At 34.6% G+C, this 22,258-nt stretch overlaps 1 protein-coding gene across 2 annotated transcripts in view; it reads right to left on the reverse strand.

The window, feature by feature from the left end:
• pde4dip (phosphodiesterase 4D interacting protein) overlaps positions 1-22,258 on the reverse strand; it is a 59,088-nt gene that overhangs the window by 30,724 nt on the left and 6,106 nt on the right. For both annotated transcript variants that reach the window (XM_026290951.1, XM_026290952.1), the window contains exons 2-4: positions 20,259-20,311; positions 18,944-19,011; positions 1,771-1,884 (exon numbers count right to left, since the gene is read on the reverse strand). In XM_026290951.1, the coding sequence (XP_026146736.1) occupies positions 1,771-1,884; positions 18,944-19,011; positions 20,259-20,311 (235 nt within the window). The remainder of the gene's footprint in view (positions 1-1,770; positions 1,885-18,943; positions 19,012-20,258; positions 20,312-22,258) is intronic.

Below are 22,258 nucleotides of genomic sequence, written 5' to 3' on the forward strand. Positions count from 1 at the left end.
GATGTTGTGCTTTTGAATGTATTGCATTCAAAAATTAGATTTTCAAAAAGCATGAAAAGTGTGCGAGTTTGCATGCTATTCAACCACATTTCCTGTTTTTATCTGTTTGCTTATAATAAACTTTAATAAATATTCCATTAGAAATTCATGCAACATTTACAGACTTGTTTCTGAAAATAGTCACATGCAATTAATATGCTACATAAAAAATCTTAAAAAGAAAGTTGTAAATGTTTCATGGATCTTCTCTGCTGAGTCTGCAGAGCTCAGCGTGAGCTCTCTGCGCGTGCAGTTGGAGTCTCATGGGTGTGGGGAGACCTTAAAATAGAACAAGAGACGCCAACCACCTGCTGTTTCACTCTCTCTGACATGCACTCAAACCTGACCTCTCTATTTTTTGCTTCCCACAATGCACCAGGCCACAGCAACAGATACTTTTTTTTAAACTCTCACCACCAGATACTCAGTGTAGCTGGCATGAGATCAGTGCCTAGTACTTTGTGTGTGTACTGGTTTTTTGATTTTGAAATTATACATACACATTCCATTATAACCCTCAGGACGTTGCCAGTAAAATGACAGCACTTTCATGTATCGGTTGTTTCAGTATGATTTGTGTAGCCTATATGGGTCAGTGGGACTAATATTTGTTTTATCAGGTTCATTTGAAAAGGTCAGACACAAAAATAGCATAGTTTTGGCACCTATACTGCATCTTTCGGCTTTGTTTGCACACAAACTTCAGTTGTGAGTATCAGTTACCAGCTAAGCAGTGCCATTTTAATTCCAATTGTGCATAAATGCACATTTATCTAATTATTCTAAATGAATTATAATGTTAATTCAAGTCTCTGAAGACTTCTTCTCTGAAGACTGTTGGATCATGTATGCTGTAAGAGTGTGGTTTTCATTACAATAAAAATTTTACACTTGCATAAATATTAGATCCATGCACCACAGGAATAAAGGGCCTCCATGTATAAACTTATGTGATGCATAAATATAGAGTCTAGGATTGCTAATGAAAATTCTTCTGTTTATTTTTATTTAATAAATCACAGATTTCAATGTGATCTCAGACTTTCACTCTACATGCAATAACAATAAGTTTAAACAGTGATAAAAAAATTTTTGTGTGTGTGTTTCATACTGGTATATTAGGGGACATTAGAATATGGACAACAGCTGCTAGACAGTGTCACCTTTACTTCCTAACAGTAACCAGACTCAACCAGAGTCATCCAGTCTAACCCTCTACCCATAATCCAGTTTTTCCAGTGCTGATAGTCAGTTTGTGACAGCTGCAGCAGACTGCTGATCCACATTAATGTTGTTTATTTAAACAGAGCCACATTTCCAGGCAGTTGTTGTGCACTACAAATGTATAGATGACTGGCGGTCTGCAGGCTATTTTAGTCCTTTGCATTTGCCAAGCCAGCAAAACATATGCTGCAGTACTAGAATATACCTGTGCAAATGCTTATTGTCAACTCCAACACAAAGAAACTGTACTAAAACAGGAAATTTAGTGACAGCAATCATGTTTCAAATGTTATACATTTATTCTATACATTCATTAATCACAATATTTGTTGGACAAAACAATGGTTTGATATTTTTGCTTGTTGTTACCTTTTACAATTTATGCTTTTTCCATGTATTGTGATGAATAATTGGTTAATAATTTGTTAACAAAATGAATTGGTTAACTTTCCCTCAAGGTAACAATCATGTCAACAGCTTTATTCACAGTAGCCCAGTGATACTCACCCTGCGGTGGACATCCTCACTGCTGCTGTCCTCAAATTTCTGCTGGAAACGCTCTTCCAGGAAGTAGATGCGAAGCTTGAGGCTGAAGTTCTCCTTCTTCAGGTCATTGAGGTGCTGTGAAATAGTACGGTAGCCGTTAAACATGACCGCTCTTGTCACGTTGGGGTTCTCAGACCCCTCATACCTGTGCCATACTGTCTAAATCACACCCTCTCTTTATCTGCAAATAAAAATATCTAAAACAAGCCAACTAAGATGTAGTAGGTTTTCTAATACTAGAACAAACAACATCAACATGAACTGCAAGTGACACACTAAGGGTCCTCCTCCTGAAAGGGGTCTACCCCCATGCATGGTGTGTGCAGAAGGAGTGGGTGTCAAATTGATATGGGGGTCTTTTTTTACTTCAGCAACCAGGAGTATTTTCTGTAAGGATCACAGGCATACTTGATGTGTTAACTGATCTGGATAATAAAAAAATAGAAGAGAAGGCTTATGTGCTAAAAATCACTGACGGCTCATTCCATTCAACTAGATTCAACTGGATTTACAGTTAACACAAATCTGTTCCTCTAGTTTCTCTCAAACTGCTGTGAGCTTCAGTATGAATGTGAATATGCTTGAAAAAAATAAGAAACATCTGAAATGTTTCTTAATGATAGTTTTTCGTTTTACAAGACGTAAATGAAAACATTAAACTGATCAAAATTGACCAAAATGGACATTTAAGCCATTTATAATGTTAATAAAGATTTGTATTTTAACACAAACTCAGTTGTTTTGAACTTTCTAATTAAAATGATTTCTGAAGGATCATGTTACACCGAAGACTAGAGTAATGGCTGCTAAAAAGTCAGCTTTGCTATCAAAGGAATAAATTACTTTTGAAAATACATTGAAATAGAAAATATAGTTACCTTAAATTACAATGATACTTCACAAGATTACTGTTTTGATTGCATTTTTCTCAAATAAATGCAGCCCTTGTGAGCATAACTAAAAAATTAAAAATCATACAGCCCCCAAACCTTTGAACAGTACATTCACATCTTTAAAATGAGTTTAATATGTTATCCTTTATATGAATAACAAAAATTACCCACTAAGACATTTACTTACATGTTGATATGCACTTTATGTTTATTTGTTAATGTATTCTAACCATAGGAGGGCAGTATGGCTCTTAACTCTGCAGAAAGTGAGCTTTAGTAAGACTCAGGACTTTTCAAGGTTATTTTGGGTATTCTATACCAGCTGTCACTGAGGAATTCTGGACTACCAACAACAGCCCCTTCGAACCCCAACCAACATTAACCAGCTGAACACTTATTTGGAAATACATTCACTATTTCTCTCTCTTAAAAAAAAAAGGCCCACATGCTATATGCATCTCTGTTGGGAGCTTCTGCCTTCTGTTCCCGGCTGTGGTTCACCATTCAAGCATCAAAAATTGTTTTTGGTTTTGAAAAATTACTGCACAAATCAATAGATCGCTTAAATAAGGGAAGCTGAATATGATTGATTTCATTACAAAGGGAAATTTCATATGCACAAAAGCACAGTAGACTAAACTTCAAAGACTAGGATTGACAACTGGAGCCCACTAAAAACTCATTAGGGGATATATAAATTTATAGGTCATTTAAATGTAAGGCAAACCCTATTCTTTAAAATCTGGATTCAGTCTTACCGACAAATGCATTTGACTTTGTTAGAGGCAGTGGGACTGGATTACATAAATGATTGCGTTTCTCATTCTGTCAGCGAGGGAACTTGAGTTCTGCAGGTCTGAGGTTTTCCTTTTGGGGGGAAAATGGGAGGTTTGACATGTTTGTAAAGAGACACATCGGCGTCTGGACTCTGTCTTTCTGTCACTGTTTGACCGGGGCAGAGGTCTGACATGAGAAGACCAAAGACAGTGAGCTTCTGTGTATTGTACCGAGGTTCATATGCACGCAATCTCCAGTGCTGACTGACTGACTGACTGTTATTGACTGCTTTGATATTATGAGCAAGTTAATGGGAACTGGTTTTGAAACAGTCGTTTAAAGGACTACACATGGCGAAAAAATGCAAATGAAGGGATTTGTCTGCCATAAAAGTAATACCAGATGACAAACTCAACAAGCAATATGGAGTTCTGGTTAGAAATTAGGAATGAAAGTATATATTAATCATTACTAGAAGCCATTAATCATTATAATAACTAGGTATTAAGACAATGAGCAACAAACACAGAACCTCAGTCAGCAGGTCCTGTGATATTTCCCAGACTCACAGTTCATTTAAATCCAAGCCTTATTAATCAAATTCATCTTGCTTTGGTTACAATGACTTGAAAAACAACAGAAGAGCTATAAAAGAAATGAGGAGTTTGCAATGAAGCGCATCTAATAAAGCCAGGGTCGTTCTTGTTTCTGTGCAGGAATGCATTCATGAACAGTTCTGTGTCTCCCTCATTTGCATGTACTGTAGACGGTTTAACGTTGCCATGGTGCCCGGTGTCAGACACTCACTTTCTGAGTCCCAAATGCTGCTTCGTTTCTCTCATGTCTTATCAGTATCCAGCAGGCTTTTTTTTTTTTTTGCAGAATACTGCAGTGACAAATGGATTAAAGATTGTAACGTAATGTGAGAAGATGACACGGTGCCAAAAGACACAAACACAAATGATTTCATCTCTCGTTTTCATTTTGTATTAACAAATGATATCACTTTGTAAGCCCAATTGTTTCTCACAGACAGCAGTAAGATTACATGAAGAACAAATGGAGACTTTTGCTTAATTGTGCTGCATTTCATTTGAGAAAAATAGTTACAAGTCTGATGCATCACCTTCAAATTTCTATAGGCTAATACAAAATAAGCTAAAAATACTTTTTAATGTAAAATCCAATGACTAACAAATGTCCAATTATTACTGTACCATTCAAAAGTTTGGGGTCGAATAGACTCTTTTTTTTTTTAATGTTTCAAAATTTTGAATTTACTATTTATCAAAGAATCCTTAAGGTTAAAATGAATACAATCTCAGCATAAGAGGCTTTGGTCCAAAAACATTTGAACAGTAGTGTATAAATATATACCATTTTGTTTAATTAAATGAACCAAAGTCAATCATTTTAAATATGAAAATGATATGAATGAATTTAGGCATCACAACATTATAATGTACAGTATGTAAAATAAAGATTGATCTAGATATTAATTCAAAGATTAACTTTGAGTGTTAGGTGATTGCAAACGACATCTAAATGTAAAAGTAATCAAAATTTGGCATAATACCAGCTGATTTATGTCCTATAATAATTCATTTCATAATTCTACGATCAATAATTGAGCAACTGCTGAGAAAAAACTTTTACTCTGGGACAATATGCAATGAATACGCTTACAAATACACACACAAACAAAGCATAAAATGAGGCAAACCAATTCTGAAACCCTTCATGTAGTGAAATATTTCAGCTATTAAATTATAAATGATACAAGGCAGCAAGCTCTCAGCAAATGTGGTCTTTGGGCTCAATGGGGAAATGCCTTTAGATAATGCTATAAAAACATATTAAACAGCCTGATGTGCTATAAACATGCTGAATTCCTGCTACGGCTCTCATCTGATATAAATTAAATCCAGAACAAATTATTTAAACTACAATTTTACAGTTCAATAAAGACATCAATTATTTTGGACCATTTCTGTGTTTATTTGAATCTTGTAATTATGATGACCGAAGCACATGGCTGATGTGTTTGTGTGAAACTCAGCCTGACAGGCTAAGCCTGAGAGGGTTGAGAGCTCAGAGCCTGTGCTCTATTTAACACTGACATAAATCAAGCAGAAAATCAACAGTCGTGGCCACTCCGCTCTACACAGACGAGAATCTACAACTACCGTTGTATCATCCCATGTAATGATTGCATTGAGTCACATTACGTCTGAAGGAATAGCACAATAACAGTTTGTTACTGCATTTTCATGGGTTTTCTGCCTTTAAGAGGGTTTTCTGAAGCTGATCTTACAGAGGCCCAGATTTCAGAGCAAATTCCACAGGACATCCTTCTTGTTGCCATGGAGACGGAAAAGATGGATGGAAGAGAGGCGGATGGGAATCTCTCTTTGAATTGAATTCATGCTATTGTTTTATGAATACAAATCTAAAACAATTCTTCTCAATTAGTGAAATGCAAAAAAGTTAATATGCGAGTTAGGCAGATTGTGCACCCAAAATTTTTCATTTTGTCATCATTTACTGCTTTCTTCTGAGGAAAACAAAAGAAGATTGGGAAAATGCACATTAAATAAACTAAAGAATAAAGAAATTCTGTGAAGTCCATTTTTTCCATAGTTTTTTCATTGCTTGGACATAGAATATTCTTCAAAACATCTTTTCTGTTCCATAGAAGTAGAAAGTCGTTTAATTTTCGTCTTTTCTTCACATAAAGGTACCCTATGGTTTCAGAAGACTTGAAATATAGCATAAGAGTCATGTGAATCAATTTGATGATGGATATTTTGATTTCAATGTCAGATAAAAAGGTCATACGGGTTTTTCAAACCTTTTTCAATTCCCCCTATGCAACCTCTGTTTCTTTTCCATTCACAACTCCCCCTCTTCTTCTCTCATTGGTAAATAATTTCCAGATGCAATGGCACAGGATGGTGCTAGTGGTGCGTGTACAGTAGAGCCTCAGCCTGTTTGCCAGCATCATACTGAGGCGAGGGGAGAGCTTTTCCACAGTCTATGCCAGGCCCACCGAGTCTAACACGCAAGCTCAAGCACTCCCAGAAAACAAGAAAGCCATACACGTACATATGAAACACACACTTCAACACTGCTATACAGAGAGCAGGTTCTGTTTTCAAACCAGTACCCTGGCCCCCTACAGTGGGGACTACATTTTTGTGAAAAAAATTGAGATCCCTCTTATTGACTTCAACAGTTTATTGGAGGAACAGGCATCATTTATGAGGCAAATTTGACTTGGGAACTAACACCCAGGAGCTAATAGGACAAACAATGCCCAGTGCAAAGGTAAAGGTAAACAGTTGTCGCAGAATGAAAATGTTCAGAGTAGCTATATCACCCTTCAAAAGTCAGTAAGACTTCTAAAATGTTTTTAAAAGAAGTCTCTTCTGCTCACCAAGGCTGCATTTATGATCAAAACAGTAATATTGTGAATTACAATTATTACAATTGAAAATAATAGTTATTTTAATGTTTTAAAAAGTCATTTGTTTCTGTTATGAGTCTTCAGTGTCACATGATCCTTCAGAAATTATTCTAAAATACAGATCCAAATGCAAAGCTTTATTATACCACATGATAAAACAGGCTAAGATCAGACAGCGGCAAACAGGAACAGAGGAGACAAGACGAAGAGTGATGAATAGGTGTATGTGGATCTGTGATCTGTAAACAATATTCAATAGGGTAGTCCAATGGGGTCATCCATATCCAGGCGATGATCAGGCAAGGGGTAGACAATCTCCAACAGGGGCAAGACTAGAGAAACTAAGGCAGGCAGAAGGTTGAGGCACGAGATGAAACTAGAATGATAAGACTAAAGCTAAGACCATAACTAGAATAGTAGAACTAAGACTAGGAACTAAGGCAGGGAACTAGAATTGTTGAACTAAGGCTGAGACATGGAATGAAACTCAGGCAGGGAAACTAAAAAAAGTAACTAACGTTCTCAAACACTTAACGCTAAACGCTTACAACACTCGGCCCAGATGAGCAAGAGAGTGAGCCTTTTGTAGAACTTGTGATTGGGCTCAGATGTGTGTAATCAGTGAGATGCATTGTGGTAACTGTAGTCCAGGGTGATCTGTGACAGTCTGTGTGGCACAAGAGTCAATGTAAAGCACAGGCAAATTCTGGTGGCGAAAGGACAGAAGACTACAAACCAGGTCCGTTACAGTAGAATAGAATGAACAGAAAGTTCAAACGAACATTTATTTAAAATCTTTTGTAACATTGTAAAAGTCTTTACTCTCAGTATTGATCAACTAATGCATCCTTGCAGAATAAAAACAGAAACTTCTTAAAAAAAACAACAACTTTTGAACCGTACGTAGTCTAAGAAACCAAAAAGACCCTAAAAACATTCCAACCTTCAAGAGAATATTACTGCACAAGATACTGCACAGCTCAGTTGGTTTCCAGCTGCTTTCTTTGCACTAACTTCTAGAAGAAATGAAGTCAGAACATCGCATCCTGGTGCCATTTACGCATCCAAACCACACATTTTAACAGTGAGATTACTTTTCAGCTTGACACTGAATACCAGACTAGAGCCTCTTGGCCAAAGATCTGATGCTCCAGCCGAAGTTCCCCGGCCCTTGCCGGCTTGTGATATTTTACCCGGGGAAATGTGGACGTCTCTGGGCATGGAGTTTGAAGGATGGCTCTCAGCGTTGAGCTCCAAACCTCTCGCAGCAGACCAAAACTCCCGCTGAGGCACTAGGCTTCGGTTTCAGGCTTCAGCACAACAACGGCTGCAAAATGGTCAAACTGCACAAGATGACATATTCTCATATCTCATATTTGTCTGTTAATTTGTTTACTCACATCTTTCCTCCTTTCGCTAAATTCCAATTAATGTCAAGCCTCTTCGCTGTGACTCACAGGAAATACATCATACATCATCTCTTCGATGGCAGCACATATTACTTTCTGACAGAAATCGATTCAATATTTCCACATCTGTTTTCAGTAATAAAAGGAAGGACAGTAATCTGAGTTTTAAAGAAAGGCTTAGCTCCACAGTCAACAACATAAAGCCATTAGAGAAAACAGGGATCAATTCATCATGCTGAGTGAAGCGAGCCTCTGGTTCTTCAAGAACATCTTATAATTTAAGCCTCATGTTCATGTTTGATGTCTGGGAGACCCCAAGGCCCTTTTGCTAACTTTAAACATACTTAATATTGGTTTAATACTCAATGACTTTTCCTAATCTTATGATAACTGATTCTAAACTACATGTGATAACATGCTTTAAAATTAGGCCTGCTATATGAAAGCTGCAGGCAGAACAGGTGTTGATGGTTTTCTATGCCACATTGGTCATATTTTTTCCATTCCTAGGAGGAAAAAGAAGTATATGAGAGAAAGATAGGACGAATTACGGGGAAAACTGAAATATATAAAGTTGTGCCAAGCAGAAGATCTAAAGCCTGGCACTTTCTCGCTGTTATTGCGCTTTCTATCCATCTCATGTCATCCTTCAAAACACATTCAGTGGTGTGAGTTCTGAGTTCCTGCCAGGGGAGGAAGTAAACTCAACATCTCTAGTGGAAACAGAGGAATGGAGAAAAAAAGCAGTAGGTGCAGGTAAGTTACAGCAGGCTTCAGCTATCCCCGAGATTTACAGGCAGGTGCAACTTAATCAGCCGGTGAAGGTCAAATATTGGGACCATTTAGAATAGGAAACACTGAACTTTAGACACTTTTTCCTCTTCATTTATATTACTTATTATGTATGATGATTGACTTTTTACAATTAGTTTTATTACCTTTTTTTTTTTTTTAAAGAACACTACCGTTCAAAAGAAATACTTTAATTTAGCAATGATGCATTAACTAATAATTAGAGCATAGATATTTGCAGTATAATGCTACAAAATACTTCTATTTCAAATAATTGCATTTTTTTCTGTTTTATCAAAGATTCCTATAATAATTTATTAAAGTTTCCACAAACATATAAAGCAGCACAACAAACAATGATAAGAAGAAATGTTTCTTTAACAACAAATCAGCATATTAGAATGATGAATCATGAAGAATCATGTGACACTAAAGACTTCAGTAATGATGCTGAAAATATCCTTTTTAAAATATAAAAAAATAGAAAATAGTTATTTTAAAATGTTTAAGTTATTTTAAACGCCTTTTTAAGCATTGGAGACACCTTCTAAAACAATAAAAATGTACCAACTCCAACAATATTGTTTTAATATGCTGCACTACATTATTGATTGAAATGCACTAAATAAATGTATACAGACATAAACAAACTTATAGCATTTAGCATTACTGACGTCAAATCTGGAAAAATTGTCCTGATGCGACAACTTAATGTAATCAAACAAGAACAAGTGTGAAGCATTAAATAACATAAATTAAATAAATTAATTAAAAAAATTGTTTCCCATTCAAAGCTGTTCTACTAAGAGCTTCTCGTCACTGTATTGTTTTGCTATATCGACAAGATTCTGCCATTTGTAGCTGAATAAAACAAGCAATCATCTTCTTATGTCTAACAGAAGTATCTAATCTCAAATGAAAAATCACTTAGCGAAGGAATAATCATGTTTATGTAACATAAAAGTCACTATAAAACAAATCAAGTCACTGTGATCATACCAGCCTTCCTAAATGAAGTACAACAAAAAACGACTGAGATTGACTACTGGGTCACAAGCTATCCAGTGAGGCATTTTTCCTGAACAAAACCGTAAACACAGCGAAGGAGACCTCCTCTGTGCGAGCATTTTATGTTACAGACTGAATTCTGTTTGGAAGAAGCAAAATAAAACACTGGTTTTTCGATCACACTTCAAAGACCAACTCTGCCTTTAATTCAGCGTGTTTATGGTGAGACTAAATTATGGGATCAAGTTCAACCAGCTCTGAAAACCGCTGCCAATTGTCATGGACTTTTGCATTGGATGCTATTGTCCATGTGTGACGTACAACACAATTTCCCCTCGAACTCTCTTTGTTTTCTGTCTACTTCTGCTTAACATGATTGGGAAAGTTGCTTCGAATCAAACGAAGCTGAGAAACAAAGAGAGCAGTCATTCTTTAAAACCAGAGCATGTGAAAAAAAGCCAACAACCAGACCTCCACCGTCACTGCAGTCTTCCAGCATCTGTCCGTGTGGATTCACTAACTGAAAAAAGAGAAATTACAAACCTTTGAAATATAGACAACACAGATTTCTGCAGTTGGAACAAATGTGTCCTTTATAGCTGATCTGGGTACAGTTTTGAGCTTTTAAAAGCTGACTTTTAAATACTGTGTCATTGGGTTAGTTGAGAAGTACAATTCCTTGCTTTCAAATATAATAAAATGAATACAGTTCATATATATATTAGTGCTGTCAAAATTAGCGCGTTAACGCATTCGATTAATTTGAAATATTTAACGCGTTAAAAAAAAATAACGCAATTAACGCGGTTGCAGTTTTTTTTATTTCCGGTTGTGGCCTATGTGTGTTCAGTCTGCCACAAGAAACATTACTCTTCATTCAGTCTGCCACAAGAAACAGCAACATTAAAATCATGAACTCAAATGTCATTGTTTAAAAACAAAAAAACAAAAACAATGACTGTTGTAACAGTGCGTAAATCTGACCTTTCTATAACGCTAACCTTAATAAGCTTAAACGAAAATAACAAAATAATTGTGTAGCGGAGTATTTTTTGTACACAGTGCCGCAAACTGTCAATCACACCTGTACGCGTGCATCACTGTCCTCGCAGCTGCAGCAACTTGCGCTCTCTCTCTTCATCAAGCTTTAAAACAAAAAGGGGACAAAAAGATCATATTGTCTTTGTGCATAGGCTATAGATTAATTAGATAAATGAATATCTAAATTTGTGCCTTGCCGTCTACGGTATTTTTTTAGAACTTAGAAAAAAGATGCTGCAGCCAGTGAGCAGCCAGCGGGGGCTGCAGGACGACTCAACCTCCGCAGACAGTTTTTAATGTTTATCAGACAATAAATACTCAAGATTTTGCTTTAGTATAACATGAATGTAACAGTATTATGTTGTCCATTTATAGTATATGCGATATAAATGGACAGACCTTGCATTAAGGCACTTTAAGGATATATATAGAGAATACGCTACTGTGGAAAGGCTTCTGGAGTGCTCAGCATGCTCATTGTACACGTGTATATAAGCAAATCCATGAGAGATATTGAGAAATACATAATACATGCACAGAATGACATATTTAAATTATGCTTGCCATATATCATTATATATAATTACAGAGTGATGCTTAAGAGCACTACTGTCAAACACAGAGTACTCAACTGAACAACAGACCATCTCCATCTTTCATGGCTTCCCTCTTTCAAGCTTTTATGAGAATCAGCAGTCAACACATTCAGCCAAGTGCTTCTTGCTTTGCCACAAAAGTCAAAGGCTTTTTTGAATTTGGCTTGTGAAATGCAACAATGCATACTTTTATGACGGTACAGAGAGAATCTCAAACAATTGCACTAACAAAACTATGTTTTTAAGAAGTTTTTTATGTATTTAACATTTCATGGTCAGTACTCCATATGGTGCTGTGAAAACTTATACAATTATTGTGAAAATGTAAGCTTCAGTAAGAAAAAAAAACCTGGCAGACAGTCTACAAGTCTACCGTAATTGGATTGAGATTTAAGTAGAAAAACAAAACAATTCTTAATCAGAATAAAACAATCTTTGTCTGATTTATTCTGTCTCAGTTGTATGCTTAATTTAGTAGAAGTGGAAAAATAGTCTGAAATCCAATTAGACAGAGTAAGTCAACCCCCGGCATTTCCTGACCAGCTAAATGTTTGATTATGGCCTTAAAATATCAACAAGAATAAACACACCGGTGCAGGAGAACCGTACGGACTCAGTGTGGCTCCATGACTCTAAGCCTTGCTCTTCTTAATTTTACCTTCCTGACAAATTAAATAAACGTTCATCTGGTTCCTATTACTGGCGCATTACGGATAATTGGAGTGGTATTTACAAACACCGCTATTCCATCCTCCCAGGCTTGTCGTGGCCCACCGTTTCTACAAAACCAGCCAGAACACATAACAGCCCTGAGCTTCCACCGCACAGAATCGTCCCCTGAGCTCTGAGTGCTTTAACAAGGGTTTGATGGTTCAATTCTTGTATTTCATAGGCAGTTAGAATATTTTCACAGGGGGTATAAGGGCACTCGAGTTAGCTCATTAAAGCAGACGTTAGGTATATTTTCAAAATCGGATTACGGCCTCGCCTGAGAACATGCAGGCCTGTGCGTTTGATGTCAAAACTGGACCGAGATCTCAAAATATGATCTCACAGCCTTTAAGTTTCCCCCAGGAAATAGTGCCCCTGGTGAAATTAGTATTATTACCATTCCGAACTACCACGCCAGAGCGCAAGCATGGCGCAGACAGAGAAACTAAAGAGCATTTGAGCACTGGCAAGATGTCAGAAAATGTAACTGCATAAACTGCAAAACCTGAGTGGGCCAAAGAAACAGAAGACGAAATGAATAAGAAAACCACCAAATACTGGAACAAAACAGAACTGTTTGAAGAACCCAACAGCAAAACAGCTGGAGTAGAAAAGGATTTAACGTTAATATAAAAAAAGAGCCTAATTCTGCTATACCCAAATTAACAATGAGCTAATAACTTTTTAAATATATAAATCTTAGTGGTGTCAAAGTATTAATCATGATCAATCACATCCAAATTAAAAGATTGTTTACATAGTATGTGTATATATGATGTGTATATTTATTATGTATATATCATTGTACACACAGGCGTGTATAAAAAAAAAAAAAAAATATATATATATATATATATATATACATACATATATATATATATATATATATATATATATATATATATATATATATATATATATATATATATATATATATATATATATATATATATTCAATTCCCAGAAAACACACATACTGGGGAAAAAAATTGTTTTGGATAAAAGCATTTGCCAATTGCATTAATTTAAATATTTTATGCATGTGTATATAATAAATATACACAAAACACACACTTTTATTTTGTATGCGATTAATCGCGATTAATAGTTTAACAGCACTAATAAATAATAATAATAATTATAATAATAATTCCTTACATTTATATAGCGCTTTTCTAGGCACTCAAAGCGCTTTACATAGACAGGGGATAAATATAAATATAAACATTTGATAAAATATGACAATAATTCATTATAAAATATTTTTATACATTTACTAACCTTTACAAAATTGTTTGCTAAAAAAGCAAACCCAGATAATAATAATTCATTTTATATAATTAAATACTACATTTTCTAAAGTAAAAGAAGTTATCATTCAAAAAAAGCCCTGATCCACATAATTTAACATTTCTTGCATATCAATACAGAAGTTGAATAAAAACAAATACATGAAACTATGTTTTATATATATATATATATATATATATATATATATATATATATATATATATATATATATATATATATAAAATATAGTTATATATTTATTTATTTATTTTAGCTTCAAAGCCGATTTTGTTTTGTAGAAGAGACAGAAAGGCAGTTGAGTTGTGTGTCATGGGTCTGGCCTAAAATACGCACTCCTATTTACACAGCGACTCACTACAATGATATATGAGTGCTGGCATACACAAAAGACAGGTTACATTTAATTAAAAAAAGTTGGCTTCATGATTTAAAAGCCTTTTTGAATCGAAGAAAAAAGGCTCGGCCGATCTTTCTGTCATTCAGGAATCCGACCGCAGCTCATTCATCATCTGAGGTCTCATTAAATCTGTAAATTTGAATGTTTCTTTTTTTTTTTACCCAGCTCTGCCATGCAATTTGGCCAGCAACTGTCAAGATTTACAGAGTACAGTTCGGTTTGCTGGTTCTTTGACCTCAGTTAACGTCTTTTGCTTTATTGTACAATAATTGCTGCATTAGGTTTGCCACTAAGTGCTGAAGCAATTCATAATAATATGGCTTTTGCCCCTCCCTGCATATTTTGTTTGTAATTGGTCCCATATGGTCTCAAGGAATAATAAAAATATTGAAATGGAGATGGGATGGTTTACGAATTCAAACTCAATCATGCACACTCATATACTGTAGCTATAAACGCACACAGATACTGTGACACACACTTCCTCAGGGAAATACACACAATACTCAATCTGTGAACAATGTGCATACAGCTCGAAATATAGATGATTTTACAGCAAAGGGATTTTAAACCTGCAGTGGGATCCAAAAGTATGAGACCATTACAGTGAAAACATATATAATTTCATACAATACATTTTCATTACAAATCATAGCAATTTTAGTAATTAAATTGTTAATTTAAAAATTTAAAATAAGTAAATTCATTCAACATTTCTTAAAATGTGGTTTGTCCTCCATTGAAGGAATTCACATGTTCAAATCCAATGATTTATTTATTTAATAATCTAGAAATAGTTTACATTTCCTATTCATTTTACACCACAACGTTTGTTTTCATTTTTTCCAAAAATTTAAAACTTCAGTTTGCTTGCAGCTTTAAAATAGATTTTGAATCCTGTATTTTTAATGTGGTCTCAGACATTTTACTGCTGACATTTGACTAGGCTTGTCAAATTACTTAATATTTGTACAAATTTCACAGTTCCTAATATCAAGTTTGATACCACAATATAAATTGTTAATTAAAATGTATATATATATATATATATATATATATATATATATATATATATATATATATATATAAACATAATGTAATTAATATTAATATATATTAATTAAAATTAATGAACGTATCAATTATGTGTTGATATTTTTCATCAACCCATCAAAGATGCACATAAAGTAAATAATGCTTTAATCTTTTTAAGGTACTTAGAGAGCATGTGACAGTATCAAAACTTCAAATCATGATAATTGCTGAAGCTTTTATTATTGTTTTGAATTACATTACAAAAACTGGTTAAAAATATAAATAATATAAACAAACCCTAATCCTAACCCTGTTGTCCTTTAAATAACAAGTATAACTTTTTACAAACAACAAAAATAACCTCTAATATTTTAATACAATAAAAATGTATAAAGTAAAGATGCACACAAACATAAAGAACGATAAAAGATTAGAATGTTTTTAATCAATATAGTTATCGTTTCTGGGCTGGCATGTCTTGGTCCATATTAAAATGAAAAAAAAAAAAAAAAAAAAACACCATAGTGAATACAAAAATGTAAATAATTGTTTGAGCAGAAAGTGTGATATTGCTAGATATTTTAGTTTATTATCGATTGGGTATTGGACCATCTTACTGAAAAGATACCCAATTTTTTCTTGCATCACCACAATCTGTCTGATACTTCACAATGCAACAAAATACACAACATATAGGGGTGATCTGTGAGGATTCAGCAAATAATACAGTAGAACACCCTCCGTAAATTAACATGGTGCATCCAATCTGTAGACAGACATGGTGCAGATTAGATCAAACACTACATTATCATCATCATCCACCATGACTGTCTCCATAATTTACACAGCATGATGGCTCTGTCCCTCTGATGCGGACCACTGATTTACTACAAAGATCTGGCTCGAATTAAGCTGTCTGGCCTCAGTTCTCTCACAGTATGCTTGATAGTGCTGATCAGTGAGAGTGTGGGGGAAAAGGAAAAGGAAATGGGGTCAGGGGGTGGATCAAATATACGCTGTATTAAAACAAACCAGTAGAGGGCAGTGCAAGACACTCATGGGGCTACATGCGCTTTCCAAAGTCCAAAATCTAACAAAAAACCTCCCACAAAAGATCCATAATCTTAAACATTTCCTCCCACCTCCTCCTTCCAGGTTTTATATAGCTGCTATATTGGAAACGCACCATTTAGACCGACTGTATCAAATATCACTCACATGTCAGAGAATAATAACCCAACAATCCAGATGAATTTGAAAGAGATGAGAGAAAAAAAATTCAAAAGATAGCTTTCCATATGTAGAGATGGGAAGAGAAAGGCCATATGTAAGTGATTATACCAGTTCTTACTAAGCAGATATGAACCAGGAGGCTATGATATCCAGCACGCTTAGTAATAATACTGAAACGACTCCCTTAAAAGACAAAAATGCACTTGAATACACCACGTGTTTATAACATTTATCATTTTGTGTATTGTTTTAGAAATAATTAGCAAATAAACCCTCAGTCATTTTGCCTTTGTGACATTAATCAGACATGAAGAGCAAAAAAGCATGAATGCTTCAAGGCATGTGTTGCTCATCATGCAGAAAATGTTGACCTATTTTCTATCTAAATAGAACCTAAATGAAGAAGTGCTGCAAAAAGCACAGAATCTATAGAAAGACAAAACCAGCTCTTGTTTGTCAGTTGCCATCTGAATTGTGCAACCACTTGCTGAAAGGTACATGGAAGGCCAGGCCACAACGATCAGGTCTTTTGACTGAGCCGGTCAAAATCTCCACACTCCTGCCAAGCCTTCAAAATAAGGGCAAAATAACAGATTAGCAATTGTAATTTGTACTGAGGTTTTAATAGTGCACAAGCCATCTTTTTATATCAATTTAAATGGCCTTTGTGGTCTGTACAAAAAAACAGGCAACCATATGCTTTCAATTTCTTAAATGCAGCAAAAAGGGCTTTTTGAAGAAGTGCATTTTGATTTCCAATCACACCCCAGCAAGTTGTTTGACAGTTACAAATTCTATTTTGGCAGATTCATATTCCAAGCTAGTGTGGAAACGATCGGCTCTTCCAGTTGACAGATCAGCGGAAAATAGGCTAGAGGCCAACTGTGTTCAATAGCACGAGTTTCATCCATGGAGAAACGATCACTACTCATTTAAATCTCACATACACATCAAAACAAAGGTACATCACAAATAAAACATAAACATTAGCAGAAGTACACCAGTGTTATGTAAAAACTTTCAAAAAAGGTAACAAGTCAACACAGATAACATGATTCGATTCAATTCAGATTTCAATTTGATTCAATTCTGATTTGAGTATATTTCTGCAATAATTTCCATTTTGCTTACATATTCTAATATATATAGTAATTAAAACTTTCTCTGTTAATATTGTAATTATAGACCTATAGGGCAGTATTTCGGACTGATTCAAATGGTTCAACAGTTTGAGCAATTTATTACAAGAATCAGAATGCACTGCTTGTGCTTTATGTTTTTGATTTACTAAAAAGAATTAGCTGATAAATTCATTTCTTTGCAAATGAAAGAATTTCAGCATTCACTGACAATGGGGATAGCATAAAAGAACTTGGGAATTTAACTCATTTTAAGAATTAGGAATAATAAACAAAGAACAAATTAAGATCACGATTAGTTTACATAAAATATGTTACATTTCAAAAAATATAATACATAACAATTTTATATCATAGATTTGAAAGATTTTACATTTCCATCCAGCCCTTAAAAAACAGGCCAGTTTCAATTACAGCAGTTTTGGAAAGCATCACATGAGATTTCTTCATACAGAGCATTGAATATGTAGATTTATGAAAATGAAACTGCAGGAAAACATGAGTAACTCAGTTTCAGATTAAGTGGGTCATAAAACAGTAGCTAACACAACTTAAAATGTTTGTCAAGCATTTTGTTATGGAGTACTGATATGTCTTATGACATTCTTATCAGTGGATCGTGATCTTATTCTATGGCGTCTTAGCGAAATATTCTTCACCAAACCTTACACACTCCAAAAATTTTCCTAAGAAAAAAACTGCAGTCTTTCACACAGGCCTCTCGTAATTGAAGGTAGCAAGCCTGAAGTTATATCACAGCCATAATAGGCTGGCTCACTTCCCAGAAAGCCTTTCACATACAGATAAACCACAGCAGTGTGTGCACAGCAGACATTCCCGATCCTGCTCTGTCCAGAGTGTGTTTTATGAAAATCACATAAAAAAACACTACAAAAACCATATGAAGGTTTACTCGGCTGTGCGTGTACACATGTAGTTGTTGGGACTCTATTGTGTTTACTGGACAACAGCACGAGTAAATCTGATTAGACAGGACAGCGAGCTGAAAGAACATGTCAATAGTGATGTTGATCACAATCTGGTGTTTCCAAAATGAATTAGGACAGCTTGATGGCGTATTAACATGTCAGAAATGGTACAAGGAGCAATTAGCCAAGAGAATGGTTCTGATTAGGCTAAAAAACTAATTACAGTATTTATTTACATCTGTGTTTTAAGCAAGCCCTTGAACTATCTGCAGGCAAACGCCAAAGATCCACATTCTCAACACAGTGAAAACCAGTCAGAGGCCCTGACAAATGGCTTTCACAGGCTTGCAGTTACACGCAAAAGCTCATTTAGAGGGAAACGAAAGTAAGCACCTACCTGCTCAAACTCTCTCAGGCTATGTGTCTGCAAACCAGAGCTTTTCTCAGCGTCATCACTGGAGGAATCTGTTCAAATACAACCAACAGTTTCCAATGTTTATAGAAAAAAAATACTTTTAGGTCATTTTTGTTTTAGTAATAAGTTAACGGACAAATCTTTTGGGAGGAAAGAGAAGGAAACTGTGGATGCTGTGGGCCAGAAGATATAACTATGCCTAAAAGATATAATTTGTAGATAAAATATTATCATACATATGTATTATTCTTTTTAGTAAATCTTTAATAATTTATTACTTTATTTTAAATTTTATTTGTTACTCTTATTGCCATGTGAGAATTAAAAGGCTATATTCGTGTCAAATATATATTGTAAAATATTATACTTTTTTTTAATATTTATTATTATTACTATTATTATCAATATTAAAGGCAGATAAACATTAGGCATATAATATATAATATTTTTGTTCACATATCTGATCTATCTTACACAAACATCCACATATATAAGAGCAGAACTGTGCCTAACTATTACAAAAAAAAAGAATAAAGTTCCAAGAAAAGGGCTAAAATGATGTGTTTTTTCCCCAGCTTGAGAAGAGGAGAGTCCCTACAGGGCATAATCACAGAAACTCTGGCAAGGCCCAATCTTCTTGCAGTTCTTTAAAACCATGGCATGGCCTCATTAAAGCTTATTAAAGGACTTTTATTTAATATGTGCCAGTGATGTGTATTGGACGTGTGCCTGGGGTTGACTGGAGACAAGTGCATAGCACAGGCCTGCTGTACTATACATGTACTGTGCCAGAGAAATGTCAAACACGCTCATAGCGAGGTTTTGTGGAACTTTAATAATTAAGCTGTTACCTTTATGTTTTTATTAGCAACTCATAAATATTTCCAGAAATAAACTGTATGTACATTCATCTAAGAAGGGGGAGCTGAGATGATTTCATCTTTTTGAAATAGCTTGAGTCATTAAATATTCAGACTGAAGCTACTCAAAAAAGAGCTAAGAGATAAGAAGGATAGTTCACCCAAAAAAAAGAAAATTCATCATTTATTCACCCTCAAGTTTCTGTGGAATTTATCCTCCTTCAAAATATTTTCTTTTTCGTTTAAGAGAAGAAAGATATTTATAAAGGTTTGGAACAAAATGAGGGTGAGGAACATATTTTTGGGTGAACTATGCTTTTAAGTACAACATAAAGTGACATTTGTGCAACTGTACTGTGACGTAGCATTACAAATAACTACACATTTACATCTTTAGGGTAAAATGGAAGATCTACCAATGCATTTGATATACTTACCGCCAATGTTGATCATGCTCTTGGGCCGGGCAGCTTTATGTCCATTAAAGTGTCTGAAAAATATAAGACAATATTCATATTTGCCCTCTTGTATCAGTTCAATCTGTTTCTGAGAACATACTGCATTAGATAAGTTCAGGCCCATAAGTAAAAAAATAAAAAGGGTTGTTTTTAGGCTCCGGCCATATTTAAAGAAGCAGGCTTATGAAAATTGTGCTAGTAATTTTCCTGATAAACAATGACTGTCTAGATTGTTAAACTTCTGTTTCTGGCATTAATGAGAAGAGTTAAAACCAAGCCAAATTTATTTCCATTTCACACAACTTTTCCATCCATCTGCTTCACATTTGTTATTAAAGACAAGTACTCTAGTTTTGTGTACCATCTTATACAAAACAATGAAGAACAAATGGCTCTTATCAAACAGACATGTTGTAAAACTAGACTGCAGTGTCTGTATCTGTTGAGACAGCACAGTCAGTTGTATTACTAATAAACAAATCTTCTTTGTGCTTCTCAGTAACACAATGATAATTACGTATAGTAATGCGAGTATAATAACAGGTAATATAATTGCATAATGATGATGCTGACACAAGCTGTGGGATAACATAAATTTGATAAAGTAGCTTTCTCCTGTAGTCTGCCCCATTCTCTGATACAAGACAGAAAAGTTCCTAATGCTCTCTGAGTGCAGTTCCTCTAAACATTAATATTTAATCTCCTAAACACATTATTATTGATTGGCGCCCACAGACTCTAAAATGCTGCTCAGATTGCAAATCATCAGCACAAATGGACACAAGGACATTTGAGACAGACTCATCTTACACATGCACTCAGTGCAAGAGAGCTATATTCGAGTGACATTGATTTTGTAATTGTAGATTCTAGCAGTCTTCAACCTTTTTTCAGGCTAAGAACCTTTGGTTTTAAACCAAGCCTATAATAACAAGCATAAAGTACCGCATTGCAATTATGTATTTACATAACCTACCATTCAAAAGTCAATGAGATTTTTTTAAATGTTTCTCAAAAAAGGTCTCTTACTCTTACCAAAGCTGCATTTATTCCTTTTATTTAATCAAAAGTACAGTAAAAACTTAAAATAACTTTTTTTTAAACATACTTGAAGATATAATCCAGTCTTGTGATGCAGACCCGAATTTTCAACATCCATTATTCCAGTCATAGTTGTTGACAGTTACGGTAACGTAAGCATTCAGAAATCCTTCTAATATGCTGATTTGCTGATAAAAACACATATTATTATCTTGATAACCTATTTTCATATGACATTACACCGTTGTCATGAGACAGCTAAGAATCAGCTGTTTGTTGCTGCATCAGTAAAAGGCTTATTTTAGGCAAGTGACAGTATAATAGGATAATACGGTAAGATGATGCTTTCCCATGCTCACATGTCTCAAATATCACAAACATCTGAATGCAATTTAGTTTTAAATGGCTAATTCACTAAAGATGTAAATTGAATTTGACACATATCAACAAATGCATGGTTGTCTGGAAGCAACATGCTGTAAATGCAAAAATGTTTGCATTGTTTTTAACCATTTTTATCTCATGTTCATTAGTAAGATTTATGTATGTTTTGAAAAGAATTCTCTTATGCTTACCAATCAAAATCACAGTAAAAACAATAATATTATGAAACTTTATTACAAATTTTATAAACTGTTTTAATGTAGGTTTCAATATATTTTTTTAATATAATTTATTCATGTGACTAAATTTTGGGCAGTCATTACTCTAGTCTTCACATGATCCTTCAGAAATCTTTCTAAAATGCTGTTTTGGTGCTTAATAAATATTTCATTTATCACTGTGGAAACCAGTTGTGCTGCTAAATGTCTTTTGTGAAAACAAAGATTTTTGTCCACTATGTCCAGTATTCTTTTGAATGGTATCAGGCCAATGTGCTGCTTTATTCACACCAAATTAGATTACTTCTAATCTGTTTTAAAATCTTATCAAAGGAA

This window comes from Carassius auratus, chromosome 20, assembly GCF_003368295.1.
Source record: "Carassius auratus strain Wakin chromosome 20, ASM336829v1, whole genome shotgun sequence".
Classification (NCBI taxonomy): Eukaryota; Metazoa; Chordata; class Actinopteri; order Cypriniformes; family Cyprinidae; genus Carassius; species Carassius auratus.